We start from the raw sequence: 22,726 nt of genomic DNA, 5'->3' as shown, positions 1-22,726 counted from the left end.
GCCCAAAGGTAAAATTCAGGCCATGTTTTCTGGATGAATGGAGACAAATCTCTGGGAAGTTACTTAAAAATGCAAAATAGGTTTCCCAGGTGCAAATTGACTACCCCTCACAATTTCAATAGAAGAGATTTAAAGGATGATAGCTACTTGACCTGTTGGCCCCTTGAAGATGGGACTTCAAATAAAGCCATTTCATGAGGATAGTCATATCTGGAATGTACATGGGATGTCATCATCTCCCTACATACCACCACACACACCAGCAACCCCCTCCGCCCCTCACAATTTTGTTCAAATTATACTGGCTCCAACTCATTGTGTGGATAATGGGATACTTTGATACTGCCATTACATGACTGAAACAAGATGGAGAGGAGGCCAGTCCCTTTATTAATCCACAAAGGAACCCAGCAAGACAGACTGGGATCAGCAGCATTAAGGGCTCATGCCCCGACAGAAAAAAAAGAACACTCCCTAAAACAGTCAATTCGGGCAATGAAAAGGGGTTAATTCATTTTATTTGGAAAATTACACTTTTTCTCTATGGGACCTCGGCTACAATTTCATCTGAGAAAACCAGAAACGCCCAATCTCTATTTGTCTTCAAAGAACCATAAGAGAGAGAGAATCCTTCAGACCTGCAATGCTTTCTGATCCATCTTAAAGGACTGATTAAAAATAAATGACTTGTTTCTCGTTTCTCTGTTAGTAATCTAAGTGCATGTTACATCTGTCGAGGCTTGGCCTGAATAACCTAGTGGTTATGGTACTGGGTTTGTAAACCCAAGATCAAGAGTTCAAATCTCACAACGGCAAACTACGAAACTATGTAACTTCATCTGATACAGATCGAAATGGGTTTGTACTCGAAAGAGTTACAGCTCTAGAAATCATCTTTTCTTTTGTGTATGTGTGTCCACATGTTTGGAGAGTGATTATTTGTTGTGTTTACATTTTTGGTGTTGTGAAAATAAATATTTATCCTTTCTTTTGATTTAAACTTAAAAGAAATCCTGTTCATGCCTGTTCTTTAACATCACAGCACTCACTCATTCTCAAAAATAGATTTTTTTTTGCGGTAAGCCGAGAGGTGAGAAACGGGGGGAGTTATCCCACCACCTCTCGCCGTATGTAAAAGATGTTGAGGTAGAGCTGGACGTTATCAATGTACATGTAAAAACTGATATGTCATGTCGCCCTAAGGCAGCAGGTAAATGGGAAATAGGAGGGGGGGGGGGGCAAGGATAGATTCTTGGGAGACATCTGAGATAACTTGAGGAGTAGGAAGGGAAGTCCTTTTAAGGTACTTCTCTGGCTACAATTAGAGGGATGAGAATGAAAACAATAAATTGCAGTCCATACAACACTGGAGAGTTCTTGGAGGAGGATGATATGGTCAGCTGTGTCAAAGGTTGCTGGCAGATTGAGAAAAAGAATAGTTCATTCTTGTGAAGCTCCTCAGCATTAAACATTCTTTGTAACTATAAGCTGCTGTTGTATAACTCTGAAGCAAAAACATTCAGGGCTCTTCATTGCCACTATGCCATGCTGTTCCTATATTGGATGTTGTATGCAGCTTATGGTTCAGCTTGTGGCACAGTTCCATCTCTGTTTCCCTAGCAAGACAAAGCCTGCAAAGGCAGTGCGCCTTTTGGCATTCCCAAGGAAATATACTTTGGTAAGCAGACTAGACTGCATGGGTAAGGATAGTACAGCAGGCCATTACATAGCCTAATTCCCTTCCAAAGATGGTGCCTTTTCAGGAAAAATTATAGAATCATACTTGTGGAATTCCCACAGGAGTTCTTCCTAGCCACTGCCATAACTTTGGAAGATTTGGCACGAATGGGTGCTTGCACCTTTTCTGAGAGCTTCTATTTAATTTCAGTCAGCGTTAGGATGGGACATCAGGTTAATTTTGCAAAGATTATCCCTGCATAATTTAGAGCACAGAAAGAGACCCTTTCGCCCACCTCATTTATACTACTCTCTGAGAGAGCTATCCACTTCTCCTTTGTCCTTTCCCATGACTTTTTTATGGGTGAGAGGACTGCCCTTCTCTGGGATGTTTGCTTTAAACAACTGTTAAAGTGCAAAGGTTCCTCAATTTAAGTGATGCCATTGTCAAGTTCCTATACTATACAGCACTATTAAATCCCACATCAGTGTCACAGGAGCTGGTTGGAGAACATGGGTACAGTTACAATCAATATATGAATGACTCGCATCGTCTTCATTTGTACCTCTGCATGGCAACACAATAGATGACTTTTAGTGATGATGGTGCTGATGCCTCAGCAGTCTTTCATTCCTCCCCATGGTCCTTCGCATTACGACAGTGTTGTACATTCCCACATTCAAAAGTTAGCTCTTTGTTGAAAATACCAATTAGACAGTTCATGGTGTGAGTTGATTTATCCTACAGCTTGTCAGCAGGAACAATTATTATTGTCGATGGGCCCAATGTTCTCCAGATTATGGATGATGATGGTTATGATCACATATGAGCAACTTTGTCCAGTGCCCAGAGATGCTACTGCAGAATTTTGATGTTGTGCTTCTGGTTGGGTATATCCCTTGCCCCTGGTATTTCTTGATCAATGCCACTGAGCATCTTACCCAATCACAACATAGGAACTGTCAGGAAGATATAATAATTCTTATAATGTTATTGGAATTTATTGTAAAATAGTGGTATCTGTGTCTGTATGTCTGTGTATGAGACTTAATTAGATTAAAAGCAGCTGGTCTGAAGGCTTTGATGTAAACGTGGTAAAATTAGGGGAAGTTCAGAATGTAAGGTGTAAAAGGACATTTACATTTTTAAATAAACCAGACTAGATTGCTTTCAGGAGGGTTGAAATGCGTCACCTAGCCAGATGACGTTTAGAAACAGTGTGTTTATTTTTCCCAAAGATTCCTGATAAAACTTAGTGCTATGAGGGATTTTTATTATTAGAAAAGATAAACTCTAAAGGCGTAGTGAAACAATGGTAATTTGCATTCAAAGGGGAAAATACGTATAAAGGAGTGAAGGCTTTGTGTAAGGGTAGGAATTTTTAAGATCTAACAAGTGTGAAAGCCTTCAGCATCTATGCCTCAAGCTGCTGTTTTCAAAGAACTGAAGTTAAGAAAACTCAGTTTGAATTTGACTGGTTCAGGGTATTGTGTGTCACCTTGCCTGGGTTTTTTACAATCTATGTGTCCTACTGTTCGTTGCCTTAATGAAAGTGTAACTGGGAGTCAGATTAAGTAGAGGGTTTAGAAGTTATCATAGTAATTTGTAGATCTTTGCATGTGTTTAAAATCATTTCTCTTATTAATAAATATTTAATCTAGTTTTGTAAAAACCTATAAGACTTGGTGGTCTTATTACTACTGAATTCAAGGCACACATCTTGAAATTAATACAAATTGCAAAACAAGTTGCAATAGTTGTTTCAAGCTTCACTTTAGAATTTGAACATCTCGGCATTTACCACCGGCTGTGCTATAACAGGAACATAAAAATTGTGAGAAAAAGACAAAAGATTCATTTCATTCACCTTCTACCAGCCTGGTAGTCACATGATACAATAATAGTAGGCATAGCTAACTGGCTAATCATAGTTAGCAATTTTTGTTATTTAGCCTACAGCAGACCCAAACATGTCATGAGGAAAAGTCCAGTGGTTGAAAACTTTAGGGACTATGGCTGGAATCTTCCATTCTGGTGTCTAAGTCCAGTGGTGGGCATGGAGGTGGGAGTGATTTCTGCTGGGGGGGAGGGGGCACGGGATGGCTGACCACGAGTGATCTTGCACTGTTCAGCTCATTTAATATATATCTGCGAGGCGGTCACCAATTCTCATCAAGTCGCTATCCCCACTGTTACCTGATTGGGTTAAAGGTCTGGGCACCCAGACAGCCTGCACTATCCCTTTGACTTACGGCACCACCCTTCCCTGCTAACCCTTCCTCCCTTCCTTGGTCATCCTTGATGCAACTTGCAATGCCACCACCCACTTTCAACCGTAGGGTGGGTTTTACAGACGTTCCCCAAAGAGGACAATGCAGTGACAGCTCATCGTTAATCATGGAAGAAGTTTACCTTGTCAGGTGCATGCCACTTTGTAAGGTGAATGTCCTAATTTCTCGCTGGCACAGAACTTAATTTGGAGGGGGATCTTAGTTCTGACGAGCTTGCCTTTTAATGAGCACAGATGACATGTTAATGCATGCAAAAGGGCTTCCCAACATTGTTCCTCGGGGCAAGTCTAAAGGCACTGTATCTGAATGCACAAAATATTTGCAATAAGGGAGATGAATTAACAGCGCAAATAGATGTAAACAGGTGTGATATTATTACGATTACAGGTACATGGCTGCAGGGTGACCAAAGCTGGGAACTGAATATTTAAGGGTATTCAATATTTAGGAAGGGCAGGCAAAAAGGAAAAGGAGGAGGGGTGGCGTTGTTAGTTAATAATGAAATCTGTGCAATAGTGAGAGAGGATTTTGGCTCAGAAAATGTAGATTTAGAATCAGTTTAGGTGGAGCTAAGAAGTAATCAGGGGCAGATAACATTAGCAGGAGGTATCTATAGGCCTCCAGACAGTAGTGGTAAGGTAGGGGACAATGTTAAACAGGAAGTTAGAGATGCATTTAACAAGGGTGCTACAGTCATCATGGGTGTCTTTCATCTACTTGTAGACTAGGTAAACCAAATTAGCATTAATACTGTGGTGGATGAATTCCTGAAGGGTGTGCAAGATGATTTTTTAGACTAGTACGTCAAGGAACCAACTGGGAAACAAGCTATCCTAGATTTGGTTTTGTGCAGTGAGAAGGGGTTAATTAATAGTCTGGCTGTGCGAGGTCCTTGAGGGAACAGCAACCATAACATGATAGAATTCTTCCTTAGGTTGGAAAGTGAAGTAGTCCAATCCAAAACTAGGGTCCTAAATCTAAACAAAGGAAACTATGAATGTATGAGGTGTGAGTTGGCTAAGATAGATTGGGGAACTTCATTAAAAACATGATGGTGGATAAGCAATGGCTAATGTTTAAGGAATGAATGTATGCATTGCAACAGTCATATATTCCTTTCTGACACAAAAACACAACAGGAAAAGTGGCCCAACCATGGCTAATAAAAGAAATCAAGTATAGTATTAGATCAAAAGAGGAGTCATATTATCTAAATTGCTAGAAAAAGTAGTAAGCCTGAGGATTGGGAACAGTTTAGAATTCAGTAAAGGAGTACCAAGAGATTGATTAAGAGAAGAATACTAGACTATGAGAGTAGACGTACAAGGAACATAAAAGAGGACTGTAAAAGCTTCTATAAGTATGTAAGAAGAAAAAGATTGCTGAAGACAAATGTAGGTCCCTTCCACTCAGAAACAGGAGAATGTATAATAGAGAATGGAGGAAGAAACAAATAACTTCCCAGGAATACTAGGGAACCAAGGGTCTAGTGAGAAGGAGGAATTGAAGGAAATTAGAATTACTAAAAAAAATAGTGCTCAAGAAATTAATGGGACTGAAAGCCTATCAATCCCCAGGGCCTGATAATCTACATCCCAGGGTACTGAAGGAGGTGGCCATGGAAATAGTGGATGTGTTGGTTGTGATCTTTCAAAATTCTGTAAATTCTGGAACAATTCCAGCAGATTGGCGAGTGGTAAATGTAACCCCACCATTTAAAAAATGAGGGAGAAAAAACAGGGAATTACATAGCAGTTAGCCTAATATCAGTAGTAGAGAAAATGCTAGAGTCCATTATAAGGGATGTGATGACAGGAGACTTAGAAAATATCAACAGGATTAGATAAAGTCAACATGGATTTATGAAAGGGAATCACGTTTGATAAACCTACTGGAGTTTTTTGAGGACATAGCTAGCAGAATAGGTAAGGGAGAACCAATGGATGTGGTGTATTTGGATTCTCAGAAAGCTTTTGATAAAGTCCCACATGAGGTTAGTGTGCAAAATTAAAGCACATGGGATTGGGGGTTATATATTAGCATGGATTGAGAATTGCTTAACAGACAGGAAACAGTAGGAATAAAAGGGTCTTTTTCGGAATGGCAGGTGGTGACCAGTGGAGTACTGTAGGGATCAGTGCCTGGGCCCCAACTATTCATAATATATATCAATAATTTGGATGAGGGAACCAAACGTAATATTTCCAAGTTTGCTGATGACACCAAACTAGGCGGGAATGTGAGTGGTGAGGAGGATGTTAAGAGGCTTCAAGGCATTTTATACAAGTTGAGTGAGTGGGCAAATACATGGCAGAAGAATAGAATGGCAGAGTACTATTTAAATGTAATAGATTGGGAAATGTTGATGGACAAATGGACCTGGGTGTCCTTGTACATCAATGACTGAAAGCTAGCATGCAGGAGCAGCAAGCAGTTAAGAAGGCAAATGGTATGTTGGCCTTCATTGCAAGAGGACTTGAGTACAGGAGTAAGGATGTCTTACTGCAGCTATAAAGGGGCTTGTTGAGACTACACCTTGAGTATTTTGTGCAGTTTTGGTCATCTTACCCAAGAAAGGATATACTTGCCACAGAGGGAGTGCAGCAAAGGTAGATCAGACCGAATCCTGGAATGATAGGATTGTAGTATGAGGAGAGATTGGGCCGACTAGGTCTGTATTCACTGGAGTTTAGAAGAATAAGAGGGGATCCTATTGAAACGTATGAAATTCTGATAGGGCTGGACAGACTGGATGCAGGGATGATGTTTCCTCTGGCTGGGGAGTTTAGAACAAGGGGTCACAGTCTCAGGATATGGGGTAGGCCATTTAGAACTGAGATGAGGAGAAACTTCTTCACTCAGAGGGTGGTGAACCTGTGGAATTCTCTACAACTGAGGGCTGTGAAGGCTAAGTCACTGAATATATTTAAGAAGGAAATAGATTTCTAGAGTCTAAAGGCCTCAAGGGGTATGGGGAGAGAGGGGGAGTATGGGGCTGTTTAGAGGATCAGCCATGATCATATTAAATGGCGGAGCAGGCTTGAAGGACTGAATAACCTACTCCTGCTTCTATTTTCTATGTTTCTATGTTTCGACCCACCTTTTGTCGGCCTTTAAAGTCCCGAGAGCATAATTGCCAAAGTTCATCCTGCTGTCGGGACTTTTGACCTCGCACCAAATTCAGTTTCCTGGCCTGCTAAGCTTCCCACTGCTGGCAGGGCTGGAAGATCCTGCCCAAAAAGTGCAAAGGCCACCTGTTCCTCCCATGTGTGCTCTACTTACCACATGTCATGCTTCAAATTACTCATACTGTATTCCAAAATGTTATTTCTTTTAAGAAAACTTATTTAAATTGCATCAGTACTACCTGGTTCAACAATTTCCCTAGCGAGAGATGGAATTGCACACTGAAATATCGGACTGAATTTGCACCATGGAGAAGGAAACAGGAGCAGGTTTCTCTTCGTCCTCTTCCTCCCTTACCTCCTGCACCAGCTCCTCCCCCAATGAACTGTCTCCTTCCAGGGTCTCACTGTCCTCAAGATCCACACCTCTCTGGAGGGAAATATTACGGAAAGCGCAGCAGACTACCACACTGGCTGAGACCTGTGCAGAAGGTGCCACTCAATTGATCCAGGCACCGGAGTCACATCTCAGAAGCCCAAAGGTTTGTTCAAAGGTTGTCCTACTGAGCAGGTGGCAGTGGTTATATAGCCTCTGCCTTTCCTAGGGGCTCCCATACAGGGGTGAGTAAATATCACTTCAAGGGATTTACCTTGTCCCCTAGGATCTATCCACTCGCTTTGGGGGTTGGAGTGAAGATCAGAGGCAGCATGGACTGGTGGAGGATGAAGGAGTCATGGCAGCTGGCAGGTAAGTGAGCACAAACATGGAGGAAACTCTTGTTTTGGTTGTAGACCAGTTTGGGCATTAAGGGAGAGGAAGCCCTTCCAGTTGATGAATCCAAATGGGTGGTCACTGCATGCCTTAATGGCCACATGGAGGCAATCAATGATGCCCAGCATCAGTAATGGTGGGAAACCCAATGCCTCTGTGCTTGTGAGGCAACATCTGCTGTGAAATGAATGTACTGTCCAGTTCTGGCAAAAAGGATCTCCATGACCTGTGAGATGCAGTGGTGTGAATCCATTAAGGTCTGCACCAGATCTTTGGAAAAAGCCAGCAGTAAAGAAGTTCAAGGCAAATGGTATTGATGACTATTGGCAAGGCATGGTTAGCAGTTGAGACAATATTGTAAAGTAGCAATAATTTAAGCTTTCTAGATTTTGTTTGTATTTAACAGTAAAAACGTTGGATGAAATGTTAATACAATCCTTGTTTTTGTGTTGTGAGTGTGTGAAGTCGTCCCCCCGCCCTCTTCCTGCCCTTGGGCGAGGCCAAAAATTCAACCCATTGTTTCTGCAAATTCATTCTGAATCTGCCCCTCTTCAAGTGCATGTAATGCCCTTTAGTTCTATTGTTCCAAACATGAAATGAGCTTGCTAATGTTTGTTATCTATTCCCTTTTTCATATAACACCAATCATATTAGCAAGATGTGTCTGGGCAGCATCTGTCTTGAGGCAGAATTCTACAGTCCCGAGTTGGATGGTTTGCATACACCTGACCCCATGAAATTTCCAAGGTGGGCTTCCCTCCTTCCCTCGAGCTGTCCACAATTTTATGGTGTGCGGGCAAGGCCTAAGGTGGCCCACCCATCCTCACCCCACTTGAGGCTCTTAAGTGGCCAATAATGACCATTTCGCACCTGGCCACAAATTTCCGCCTGTAGGAAAGAGGGCGAATGCCCATCAGATTACCCCGCTCAGGCCTCAGGTGGGAAGCAGGGGGGGCACCTCTATTACTGGCTCCCATTCCAGACCGGGCACCCACCCACCCCCCCATGCTATGCGCTCTCTTACCAACTGGCATTGCCATCATGACCCCCACCCCTCTCTTCCTGCCACTCCTAGGTATCCCTTCCCAGCTCCGCCACAAGACCTCCTCACTTACTTCCATCCTAGCTCCGGGACTTAGAATCTGCGGACTGCTTGTAGTCCCACTTGTTGTCAGCACTTCCTGTGGTGCTGGCTGCTGAGACTAGAGAACTGCTGGGCACTCAGTTTGGCTAGCAGCTTTCTGAGGTGAGACTTCCTCCCAATTAAGGGGCAGAAATCTCACCTCCAGCCATAATAAAGCTACTTGCAGAGTTAAATGACAGCGGAACAGCCAGGTTCAGAGGGATGCATTGCTCACTAACTCTTTGGGTGTTGGGGCTGTTAAATTCTGCCCAAGGTGTGCCATTGTATTGAACTCTCCTTTCTATGTGCTGGAGAGGACTAAGTTGTAACCCCTGCCTGTTCTGCCCATAAAACAGTTTACTTTTGATGCCTTGGCATGTTTTGAATCTTTCACTTGAGAGCTCAGCACTGCAAAAGCTCCAGTAGCATACTAATTTCAATGGCACATTAATTTCAACAGCATGTTAATTAGGAGTAATCAGGTGCATAATTTAGTGTTAGTAATAGACTGTACAACATATTCTGTATGAATTAGTTTCTGACAGTCATGAGTAATTTTTTTTACTTGAACATACAACACTTATTTTGTAAATTAATCCTTATTATCATGTGTAAGTCCTGTAAAATTAGTATCGAGCCATTGTGTATAATCTGATATTAATAAAGCCATACATTGTTTTGTAGAAATTAATACCTAATCTCAGTAGTAATCTAATATTAATATACTGTACTGCTGATTCAGTATCCATCTGCTACCTGCTAAGAATGTTTGGGTATGCCTTAAGATGAAATGCATTACATCAATGCAAGTGTTACTTTTGTTTAAATGTTATTTGGTAGCCTTTCATAATAGTTGACTGTACTATTCTATGCTTAAACGAAACTCAAATAGCCACAGATGCTGCTGCCATAAAAGGAGAGTTATCATCTGCTGCGGACACTCAACCAGGGCTTAATAGTAGTGATGTAGAATGGTTACATTTTCTACAGTTTTGCTTTCACTTGGGGAATAAAGGAGTTTCAAAGATCTTTCACTGAGGGGACTAAATGGACTAGAATGTGTCCACGATAGGTTTATTAAATGTTGTTTGTTCAAGAAATGTTCTTGTGCGAATTGGTGTTTTCATGTCTGATATTGTCCTTTTTTGCAGTGTGGAATGTATTACATCAATGAGTTGAAATGACCTCATAAACTGTCAGTGTGAATTTCAGCAGATTTGTCAATGTCACCACAACCCTAAGATGTTTCTTTGTTTTTGGATCATGCTATTCTGTGTGATGTGTATATATATCATAGCATGCAGATCCAATGTTGTCTTACCTTTTTCCTTATTTTGTTTTTGCTTGTTTACAGCATACACTGTAATATTTATCAATCTAGTCTATAATCTCTTAGTAATTTCAGTGCATGCGCGACCAAAGCAGAAATGAGGAAAGTCTAACAGAGATTGCTATATGATCCTTTTTGGTGTTGGAGTGTTAGGAAGTGCGCAAGGTTTTACTGGGCGTCAAATTGGCTTCAAGAAGACACAGTTGGAATGGAGTAAATCTTCTGTGACAGACTTAGGCTAGAATTTTCCCACCTCAAATCGAGATGGAACATAAGCGGAACAAAATGGCTGCCGAGCTATGCAGTCAGAAATCCCGCCTCAGTTTCTACCCTCCACCATTTTCCCACAGGTGGGGAGGGAGCTAGCCTTGGAAACTGCCCCCTCCTATTAACAAGGCAATTTGGATCATTGCAGACTCATTAAAAGACTGTCCCCAGTAAGTTTTCCAATTTTCAGTAAGGCATTTCGAGTCCAGCAGCTGTCCTGAATCAGACTAGTTCAGTGTAGACAGAGTCAGGGTCAACTGCAATTTTATGTGAGAAGATGCAGTTTGAAGTGTCATAGAAGAGGCTGAGCATGGCAGGGGTGTCTTATCCCATTATATAAAAATTCACTGATTTAAAAACCCATCACTAGCCTAACATGTCTCAGGTTCCAGGCCTCTGAAACGTGGGAAGTTTGACAACTTTTCTCCTAAAACCATTTTTTTGAAAACGGCATCCACAGCTGTCAATTCGGGCCAGAATGTGACCCACCTTCATAGTATCCTGCCTCCATTCCCCCATCCCCAGCCATTAATTGGGCAGCAGTCCTGTCTCCAGGGTCATTAAGGCCTGAACTGAAGGAAAATCCCTCTCCCCAGAAGTTGGCTGTGGAAGTGGGTTTGTGACCTGGAATTGAACCCACCTCCCGATTCCCACCTCCGAAGGAAAAATCTGGCCATAGGTGTTTGGATGTCTGCTCTATGCAGCACTCCTGTGTTGTTGATTGATCAGCTTGCCTTCTCTACCGATGGGATGCAGAAGAGTTGGATTCTCACTGAGAACTCAGATTCTTTGTAATTGATCCCAGATAGCCCTGCAAAAATACCCAAACAGTCAGGGTAGTCCTGACTTGACAAGTGCCAGTAAATGGAAACTAGTTGCATAGACTTGTTCGTTTTGTTGCGAAGCTGTTCAGCATGAAATTGGGTTATGATGCATGGAGTTACTTATAAAAGGTTACAGTTCCATATATGTTTGAAACAGACAGTTGCTTAATAGAATCCTTTGGCCCGTAGTGTCTGTACTGGTATTTTGAAACAATTATCTAATTAGTCCCGTACTCTTGTTTGTCTCCATAGCCCCGTAATGTTTTTTCCATCAACTCCTTATCCAATCCCCTTTTGAAAGATGCTATTGAATCTGCCTCCAGCACCCTCTCACTGAATCCATTCCAGATCACAAAAACTCGCTGCATAATAAAAAAAAATGTTCCTCACCTCTGCTTCTTTTGCCAATTATCCTAAATGTGTCTCCTCTGGTTACAGAAGCCCTGCCAGTGGAACACTTCCTCCTTATTCACCTGAGCAAAACTCCGCACAATTTTGAATATCTCTACTGAACTTCCCTTTAACCATCTCTCCTTTAACCCTCTCTCCTCTAAGGAAAACAATCCTAGCTTCTGTTTTCTCTCCACATAACTGAAGACCCTCATCCCTACTGTAATCCTGGTAAATATCTTTTGCACCCTCTCCAAGGCCAAAAAGTGGATAATCGTTATCTATTTCCATCAATAGCAATTTCAAAGTTGAAAGTTATAACATGCTTATTCAATTTTGTGAGAAACCATTGTACTTACCCACTTGTTTGCACCTCAGTTAAAGTTTGCCTTTCATTTAAACATACTTTCATATCCAGTCCTATCTTCCAGTTCATTTTATTTTGGAGCATTGCACATGTTGCACTCTGACCTTCTTGCCCACCTAACATTCCCACAGGTCTTATACAGTTAATCATTGGCACACAAAGGCCACAGGTTTTCTCCTGGAAGAGCCTTTCCAATTTCTGTTCCTCCAGCCTTCATTAGCTTTGCTGCAAAGCAGAAAGCATTGTAATATACAAATGGTGAGCCTTGATATAATATTAACGACTGATATAATGCCTGAAGTAAGTTTATTTTTATTTTCATTCTCCATCCTGGTAATGTGCCACCCACAAATACTGGATTTTGAGTCGATTCAGTGGAAGAAAGGATGTCAGCAAAATAAAGGCTTTACCTGACAGTTGCAGATGACCGTTCAGCTGTCTTAGGCTTTAAGTTCTTTAATTCCCTCCCTAAATCTCTCTACCTACCACTTTGATGAAGCTTAGATCAACTACCCTAATATCTCCTTTTTTTTTGGATCATTTATCAATTTTTGTCTCATTACAGTGTAGTAGTGGAAGGATTCACCGGCTGATTAATTCTGACAGACCACAACAGTTACACTCTTCCTTAACACCAGCTACTATAAGATACTAGCTCTCTACAGCAATAGGTTTTTATAGGCACCCACAGCCCTTTCAATGATGTGGAGAGTCACTACATCCTCTGAGTATGAAAATCCCACTGCGTGTCAGCACAGGGTTCAGAGCTGGAGCTTTGATTTCGCCTCAAGGCAGGACTGCTAACATTAAGCCAAAGGCTCACTCCTACTAACATGTTAATGAGACTTTGAAAAGCAGTATGCAATATTCTCTCATCCCACTTACTGCTCATCTCACAATCTCTTCTGATTTACAAGCTGCGGCTGGTGTAAGCATTCATAGTGAAAGTGATGCTGATTAAGATAGTGGATGGGCTAAAAATGAATAAAAAGGACATATTAGAAAGACTGGCTGTGGTTCAAGTTGATAAGTGCTGGGACCAGATAGGATGCATCTAACGATGGTGAGAGAAGTAAAGGTGGAAATTGCGGAAATCTTCCCTAGATATGAGGTGATGCCAGAAGAATGGGGAATTGCAAATGTTATATACTTGTTTAAACAAAGGTGTAAAGATAAACCCAGCAACAGGTGAGACCGGTCAGTTTAACTTTAGTGGTGGGAAAGCTTTTAGAAATGATAATCTGAGACAGAATTAACAGTCACTTGGACAACTGCAGATTAATTGGGGAAAACCAACACAGTTTTGTTAAATGCAAATCATATTTAACTAACTTCTTTGAGTTTTTTTTGATGAGGTAATGGAAATGGTTGACAAGAGCAATGCAGTTGCTGGTATATATGAACTTCCAAAGGGCATTTGATAAAGTGCCACATAATAGACTTGTTGAAGGGAAAGTTGCAGCATGGATACAAAATTGGCTTCAGTAACATGAACCATGGAGCAGTGATGAACGGTTGCTTTTCAGACTGGAAGAAGGTGATACATCGGAGTTGCCCAAGGGTCAGTACTAGGACTACTGCTTTTTGTGATATATTAATGGATGGCCTAGACTGCGATGTACAGGGCATGATTTCAAAATTTGCAGATGACGCACATCTTTGAAGCATGATAAACTATGAGGAGGATTGTGATAGATTTTAAGAGGACATAGACAGGCTGATAGAAAGGGTAGACATGAGGCAGATAAAATTTAATGCACAGAAGTGTGAAGTGATTCACTTTAGTAGGAAGAATGAGAGACAATATAAAATAAAGGGTACAATTCTAAAGGGAGTGCAGGAACAGAGACGTGGGGGTATGTGTGCACAAATTTTTGAAGGTGGCAGGGTAAGTTGAGTAAGTGGTTAATAAGACATTTGGGATCCTGAAATTTAGAAACAGAAGCATAGAGTACAAAAGCAAGAAAATCAGGATGAACTTTCATAAAACTATGATTCAGCCTCAAATGGAATTTTGTGTCCATACCTGGGCACTGCACCTTAGGAAGAATGTTAAGGTTTTGGAGAAGGTGCAGAAAAGATTCATGAGAATGGCTCTAGAGATCAAGGACTTCCATTATGTGGATAGTTTTGAAAAGTTAGGGCAGTTTTCCTTAGAAAAGATTGAGAAGAGATTTGATAGAATTATCCAAAATTATAAGGAGTCTAGAAAGAATAGATAGAAAGTGTTCCTGTGGCAGAACAGTTGAGAACCAGAGGACATAGATTTGAAGTGATTAGCAAAAGAACCAAGAAGGAAAGCTTTTTATGCCATGAGTGGTTAGGATCTGGAATGGACTACCTAAATGTGCTGGAGACAGATACAATTGGGGCTTTCAAAAGCAAATTGCTTAAGCACCTGAAAAAGACTTCAGGAGCATAAAGTACAGTATCCACTGGATGAAATACTCTTCTGAATTAACCAATATTGAAATTCAGATTTTAATGTATCAGTTGTCCCCCGTGCTTTAATCTTTTTATTGAACCTCAAATTAGATCTCTGCTTGACTATTTCAAAGCTTGAACAGATGGTTGAGCTCTTTGAATGATTTCAAAGGCTTTAATGTATTCAGCTCTGGAAGTTTTATTGATGCAGTTGTACAATGGAATCTCATTATTAATGCTTGCCTGAGCCTCGACTCCACTATTGGATTCAGCTCTGCAGGGGTTATCAATAATCATTCAATAGAACTTCACTATTAGTGCTTGGCTGAGCTCCAAACTCAGTAATGGATTCAACTCAGCAGTGGACAGCTATCAAGGAGACTGAGAGTTTATTTATATTGATAGTTTTATGAGCTCCTGAAAAGATAATTTTTTGAAGTGTTTTTGAACAGCTGTTTCTTTTGACAGTCTTATGAGTTTTTCAAAGACTTCCCAATGTTATGATGGGGCCCATGAGTCCTGTACATAGTGGATACTAGGTGAGGGGGCCTGGGGTATAGAAGTTGAGGCAAATATGGTGGCATAGGAGTGACGGGGCAAGGGGGTGTGGGGTGGGTGGCAAGTGAGAGAGAGTGAGGGTTATTGTGCTTCACATTCATCTACAGAACTTGGCTGAAGTGTTAGTGAACAGAAATGGGCCTTTTAACCTGCCCAATTTGGCATCCACTTGCCTCTCTTTCTGCCTTGGGCCTGCTTCTAAAGGCAGTGGCCCCACTCCAGCCCACCCCCACCACCCCACCCACCAGGAAGATAGCGTGGGTGGGCACTGCTGGGCAAAAGGTGGGATTACAAAATCAGGAAATGGCCTGACTCATAACTCTTACCTCCAAGATGAAAATCCATCTGGCCCATTGACTCATACTGATGTGTAGTTTGCCTCTAGTTGCCCTTTTCCGTAACCCCACCTACTCCAGCCTTCATCTTTGGCTGCCAATCATCCTTTGTGCATGAGCCTAAATCTTGTGTGTAAGTCAGCTATTTAATAGCAGGGTCAATAAAGCCTGCACATATGTGTATTACAACAGGAGACACTGGATAATGCTCAGACGTAGAATTATAGAATGATGGAATCATGCACCTTAGCAGGATGCCATTCAGCCTATTGTGCCTATCCCAGCCTTCAAAAGAACTATCCAATTTGTCCCCCTCACCCCATTCTTTCTTCATAGCCCTGTTTCCCATCTCATTTCTTCTCTGGTTCTTTTGTCAATTATCTTAAATCTGTGTCCTTTGGTTATCACCCCTTCTGCAAGTGGAAACAGTTGTTCCTTATTTACTTCATCAAACCCCCTCATAATTTTGAACACCTCTATTAAATGTCCCATAAACTTCTATGCCATAAGGATTTTTCCACATAAATGAAATCCCTCAGTTGATTCTAGCCAATTTTTATCCTCCACAACCTGGGGTTTTCTGAGACCAATTTTTTAGTGTCCCTTTTATCTTTGGGATTGAGATCAGCAATGATTTGTGGTGTTAAGCAATCAATGAAAACTATTAATAAAATAATTGCTCTGAAGAATTCATATCTACATTGTTGCAAAAAAAATTCACGTAAAAATGGATTGTCAAAATTGAATTTTAGTTGTGATACATCACTTGTAATTTGCTAACTCTTTGTTATGTCTGTATATGAAGGTTAGCACACCGCTCATTGTTGAATATTACAGCTTGGAGAAGGGGAATTACTGTAAAGGAAATTATGATTTGATAATCTTTAAATATTACAATAAGGCTATTTCAGGACATCATGTCGGGTTGATTTCACGATAAAGTGTTTCCAAGGTGGAGCATCATGTAATGGGAGGACAACTTTATAAAGCAAGCCAGAATGTCATGAAGCACAATGATCATAAAATTGGTCTCAGTTGCCCCCATAGTTTTGGTGCTGCGGGTGTCTTTCACTCCTGCTTACTCCCACCATGGTGTGTGCCAAATGCCATCTTAGTGAAGTGTTTAACATGTGTTTTAGGATCAAATTCTGGGCGTGTACACAATAAGAAGATCATGATGTCAGTGTGTAACACTGATTTGACACCAGTACTCATTTTGAACCTTGTTGCGCTACCTAATTCCTGCTCTTGACCTTGTACAGCTGAATGTATGTTCAGCAGCAGGAGTGACCCACCCCCTATCTCCACCATCAGCACCATTTAAAGGAATCATCAATTACTTGCAGGTTAGTTATTGATTAATCTCCACTGGCTTTGTTTGAATTTGTGGAAGTGCAGAGTGGTTTAAAAAGTTGATGAAAGCTGGTGCAGCTGAGAGGAGGTGGTGCTGCATTTGAAGAAGGCTTTGGTTCTGACTGGATGGGTTCTAGGCACACTGCATGCTCTCAGTCACGGGTGCTATAGCTGCAGTTCTCCCTGGGCTCCAGCATGAGAGGGAGATCGAGCAGAAGCAGCAAAGATGACAATAAGCTGCTTGTAATGGAGGAGGATGAGAGGGAGAAGGGCTCTTAACAGGCGGCCTTATCCCCCGAGGGTCTTCTGGAAGCACTTCTCTTATACATACTGCTCCTGGCTTAGGTAGATGTATCCTCTGCACTTTAGGAAGTGCTCACAGAACTCGTTCCCTCTTAAAACCAGACCTGCAGCCTCAGACCAGGGCAAAGACAGAGCTGCCGGTGGCTGTGAAGGTGATTGTGACCCTGAATTTCTTTGTGTCATGAACTTTCCAGGCTGAAGCTGATGATGTATCTAACTTCTCCCAATTCACCATTCATTGCTACATCAGAGAGGTAGAGGTGACAGAGGCTCTTTATGTCAGGAGAGGGGGTTACATTTTTACTCTTTTTGAACAGAGAGAAGCAGGCAGAGCATTCATGAGGCTTTGCCTGGATAGTGAATTAACCCATGGGGAAGGATGCCATTGACTGCACACCTGCGGCTTTATAGGTGCTGCGCCTGAATGTTGAGATGTATCACAACTGCAAAGATTACCACTTGATGAATGTGCTGTTGGTATGTGACCATACTGCACATGGTTAGTGAATGCCTGCTTTCTTGGTTGCAGTCATGATGCTTTCATACTGTGCCAGTCCTCTGTTCTGTCAATCTTTCAGCCACCACATCAAACCAGTCTACATGTGCCTCATGAAACCACTCCACAACCCAGCCACATGTGGCCAGTATATATACAATGAAAACCATACCTGCCCTGAGAAACATTGTTGCACATATGACTGGAGTGCTGAAGCACCATCCCGCTGCCGCAACTGCTCTGGACAAGCCCTGAAGTGCTCGTTGGAGCATGTGTCCCAATTCATGGTGGTCTGCTGTATCCTCCATAGTCTGTCCGCTGTGACAGCTCAGCCCTTTCTGCCAAAGGTTTGGCAAGCAGCTCAGGAGGAAGAGGGGGAGGGTAGTCGATAAGGAGAAATGGAGGAGACAGATGGCACAGCAATGTTCCAGCTAGGCTGACAATGAGTACCTCATTAGACTCCAGTTTCCGTTACACAACCTCAGAACCCCGTTGAACAAAATCCCAGACTTTACCATCCCTCTGTAATGTGCCATCACAGCAATCTTTTGGCCACAATCTTGAAATAAAAGCCACTACAAAATGACCAATCCTTATCAACTTTATGCTACAAAATTTCCAATATCCTCCACAAAACTCAATTGCTCACTGTACAGCATTCCCTTAGGACCTGTCTTGCATGTGCCCTATCCTGGCCTAGTGCTGCTATGTATGGTTACGTCAATGATTGCAGCATGGCTGGTGGAAGATTGCTGACTTTGACTGTGGGTGTGGCGGGGGATGTGGCGGGGTGTTGGGGTGTTGTGTGGTGTAGGGTAGACTGCTGGTGACCTTGCAGGATGTCCTCAAGTGACTCTGTTTCCTAGAAGACCCAGTTTCAGTCTGCGCCACCTCAGGGTCACTGAGAGGCACTGACAGAGTTGGCTACCTTGCCATGCTAGAAAGGATGGCTCCAAGCTTTGTGCATAGCTCTGGGACAAGTTGGAGCCATACATTTCCAGGTCCCTTGAAAGTGGTACCAGGATCTCTGGCTGGCCAGCCAGTGCATCAAGCATTTCTATGTGCATGCTCCTTGACCTTTTTCTACACACCACCCCATCATCATCCCACTAAAGTTCTCATTTCAGTCCTCTGCATCAAAACTCATGGATGATACACCCGCCAGGGAGCAGGCATCTGCCATTCTTTCCCTCTGCCCTGTCTGCAGAGCACTCATTCCTCACCATATGCAGATCCTGCCTCTACACTACTCTTTACAGTGCTCACATTGTCAGTATCTGGTGGTTCTGTGTATGAAATCGAGTGACAGTGTTTCTTATTCATCAGTGTCCTCTTGGCCATCACTCTCACTGCCTGAATGATGGGAGCCCTTGGATTTCTGAAAGGAGAAAGGCACACTTATAGGGTGATGGTGAGGGGATTGTGGCATGGACAGGGGAAATAAGAGTTGTACGCTGAACCATTTGTGGGTGTCATATTTCGGACATTTTTGGATGAAGGGGAAGTGGGAATTTTGAAGTTGTATAAGGTAGGAACATACTATCATCTTCCATGGTCTCAGCTGCACACTTAAGGTGACCACTGCCACCTCCATGGGGATAAGGACATGCTGGTTGCCCGCCAATTAAACGCTGCTGCTGCCTCCGGTTGTATACCACCTTGTCCTACAAGAGAGCTTGAATGTGCGTCAGAGTGCTGTGCAATCTGTTTAGGTGATAAGGCTGTCATGGTTGAATAACCAGCAGTGTGTGCATGCTGAGCATGAGGCTTACAGCAGTGCTAAGTGGATGAAGTTTTTTTATTCATTCATGGGATGAGCATTGCTAGCAAGGCCAGCATTTGTTGCCCATCTCTAATTGCTCTGAGGCAAAGCTATGAATGAATGAGTAGCGATTGTTGGCAGGAGGATGATGGTGCTGAGGTGCATTGAGCAACGTGTGAAGCTAGTGACTCAGTTGTAAGGTTGTGCTGTTTGAAGATGAATTTACTGAAGTTGATCACAGACGTGAGGTTTAGTAAACTTCTGTCAATAATGCATTCAAAATGTCTTTTGGGTGATATGGTTGGCATTGACCTCTATGGCTATCTTCTCCCATTTCCTTATAAGTGCTTTCCTGGAGGCCCTCCTGGTACCTTGCAGGAAGAGGACCTCGCTGCTGTCCACCACCTGCACCAGTGCTTCAAACTAGATCAGAAAACCTGGGAGCCTGTTATTTCCCTTGCCATGCCATTTGAACTTTTGTGTATGTGACTTTTCCCCAGCAACTTCCAGCATCAGCTCCAGGCAAACTGTACCTCCTCTTTAAAGTGAAAGATGGCTTTAACCACTGCAGGCTAGCTGTAAATGCGCTAGGTGTGCAGTCACTCAATATTGCACATAGCACTGGGCTGCACATCACTATCACGTGAATGAACAGGCAGCACAAAGTTTGCATTCTGCCTACAGTGCTTTGAATAGATTGAGGTTATTTGCACATCTTGATCCCTGCACTAGTTTTTGGACACATTTGAATTTTCAGCCCATTAAAACAAACCTTAATAATTCAAGTTGAAAGCTAAGTAAATAACTAATATCCAAGAGCTATATTATTGCACAATTTTTTGTGGAAATTATTTTGATATTGTGTTGTTTTAAACAATGCCGTATTAATCTTCGTGATGAGTTCTAAAGAGTACATTTCTGCAGTGTTAACATCAAATCTCTTCAAGCTCCATTATTTTTATTTACAGGGCCTGGCCTTGTTTTTCACATTAACCATTTTTGTGCTTGTATATTCGAAATGTTATATCCGATTATACAAAAAAACTGCTTTTGTAAAACACCTTAATCCAAATAGTAAGATTTTATTATAAACCTTTACAAAGTAAGATTTATAATAAAAATAAAAATAATCAGTTAACGTTAAAAACAAACAACATAAACTCTTTTGGAGATTGTGCCATCCAAATGTCTTTTGACACGGAATCACAATGTGCCTGGTTATGTACCTAATTTTGATCCCATTATTGAACTGAAAGAACTAGGAGTGACTTGGAACCTAAGTGTTGAAGAGTTTGCAAGAAACACACATATTCATAGACTAAGTAAGCCTTCGTGTTGGTGTGAGTTCATTCAGATTATACTTGCTTTCTTGTGAAGGTGTTAAAATATAAGGTATTGAGGTATAATTCATTACTTGAAAAATATAACTTCTGTACATCATGATTTCTGTGAGCTTTAGCACCAAATTAGTCAAACAGAGATGTGAAAATGATGAGGCACTTGTGGATTGACTGGTCAGCATATTTCTTTTACTGAATGCAAACACTTGGCCTGACAGTGCTGTTGGGACAACTTTGCAAAAATATTAAGAAACTGCATTTATATAGCCCCTTTCACAATCTCAAGACATTTTACAAGCACTGAAGTACTTTTAAACTTTAGTCACCTATGTAACGTTCACCAGTGTGTGCACAGGAAGCCCCTAAAATGGCAGTAAGATAATCTGTTCAGTGATATTGGATGAGGGATAAATATTGGCCAGGACACCTGCAGAATTCATCTTTGAATAGTGTTATGAGACCTGTTACATCCACCTGAGAGGGGGTTTGAATCCTGGTTTAACACTTTCTTGAAAAGATAGCACCTACGGCAGTATAGTATTCTCACTACCACTCCAGCAATTTGAGCACATAATCTAGCCTGACACTCCAGTCTAGTATCTAGGGGTGTAAACCTAGATTATGCACTCAAATCTCTGGAGTGGAACTTGAACTCACTACTACCTTCTGATTTAGAGACAAGTGCCACAGATTTTAGAACTCCATAAGATCTCTTGTTTCAAACCATAAACAAGAGAAGTTGAAGTTCAGCCCTCACTCCTGTGACCCTAGTTTTTTTAAAAGGGAATGTTAGCCAAAGTCTTACCTTTTATTTTAGGCTATCACTCGTCCCCGTCATTCAACACTGTATTCTAAAATATATATATGAGAGGCTAGAAGTTAATTAGTCATCAAATACAAATACTAAAAGGCCATAATGGAATAAAACATTTTTACACAGGAGCATAATTATTTATTCCCACTGTTGCCTAAGTAATAGAAAAGAGTTTTTTTTCAGTCAATCGTAAAAGCAAGAAAAGTAATTTGCTTTAAGACCTGGTGCTGATGGATAAGGAGAAGGAACTGTGTTCCGAAACTGACACATATTTCAGGCCCCTTGACCATAAATTGGATGGGCCACTGAGCCCCCATTTGCTCTGAACAAGGAACATTTCTTATCCTAACAGCTGGCTTCATAGATATGGCCACTTGACATTGACAGTGTTTACTTGGTAACCATGGCTGGAATTCCAACTGCAGCTTTTGGTGTATGTGATACATTTCAGGCTGTCAATGTTTAATTTTTTAATGGGTGGTTGGAAGGAATCATTGGTAGCTGAATTTTGTTTTGGGGGGACTGCAGGGCCGCAAATTCTACAACTAGTGCCCTCACTGCAGCTGTAGGAGCGGCAGTATTGCACCACAATTACTGAACCTTTTGGGCAGTCAGTGCACGCCCACAGTCTTGTCAATAATGATAAGGATGAATTTAAACTTCAAACCATAGAACTTTTAACAACCCATCTGTTATTTTGCTTCCTGCAGCTTGGCAGTTCTTGTATTTTCCCTGCTGTCATTGTGGAGCAAGTACCCAATGCAGACCTGCTGCAGGAATATTCTGGTCTTGCTTGTGATGAGGAAACTAATGGAATGATTAATGACAGTTCACTGGATGTCGTCGAAGAACAGGTTATTGGAGAGGACATCACACTTTCAGGTTGGTTTGTTCTCCTTTTGTATTAATGCTGGTTGATAACTTTGGGATCAGCGGGAAAGGTTCTGCACCGACAGCAAGAAATGTAACAAAAAATAAAAAATTCAATAAGAAAATGTTAGACTATAAGAAAAATAAATGAAACTACACCAAAGAAAAATGTGATGAGAAAATGAAAAAAGGTGACTTTTTCGTAGCAAGAATAAGGAGGCAATATAAAATAAATAGTACATTTTTATGGGGGTGCAATAAAACAGAGGCTTGTGGCGTGCGTGCACAAATCTTTGAAAGTATA

General features: G+C 41.6%; 1 protein-coding gene across 8 annotated transcripts in view; it reads left to right on the top strand.

The window, feature by feature from the left end:
- Nucleotides 1-22,726, top strand: part of LOC121283790 (ETS-related transcription factor Elf-1-like) — a 172,514-nt gene that overhangs the window by 80,509 nt on the left and 69,279 nt on the right. For all 8 annotated transcript variants that reach the window (XM_041198503.1, XM_041198502.1, XM_041198506.1 and 5 more), the window contains one exon: nt 22,263-22,434. In XM_041198503.1, coding sequence (XP_041054437.1) covers nt 22,263-22,434 — 172 coding nt within the window. The remainder of the gene's footprint in view (nt 1-22,262; nt 22,435-22,726) is intronic.

Source organism: Carcharodon carcharias, chromosome 11, assembly GCF_017639515.1.
Source record: "Carcharodon carcharias isolate sCarCar2 chromosome 11, sCarCar2.pri, whole genome shotgun sequence".
Lineage (NCBI taxonomy): Eukaryota > Metazoa > Chordata > Chondrichthyes > Lamniformes > Lamnidae > Carcharodon > Carcharodon carcharias.
The sequence above is the reverse complement of the archived record's forward strand: the minus strand, read 5'-3'. Positions and strand labels throughout refer to the sequence as shown.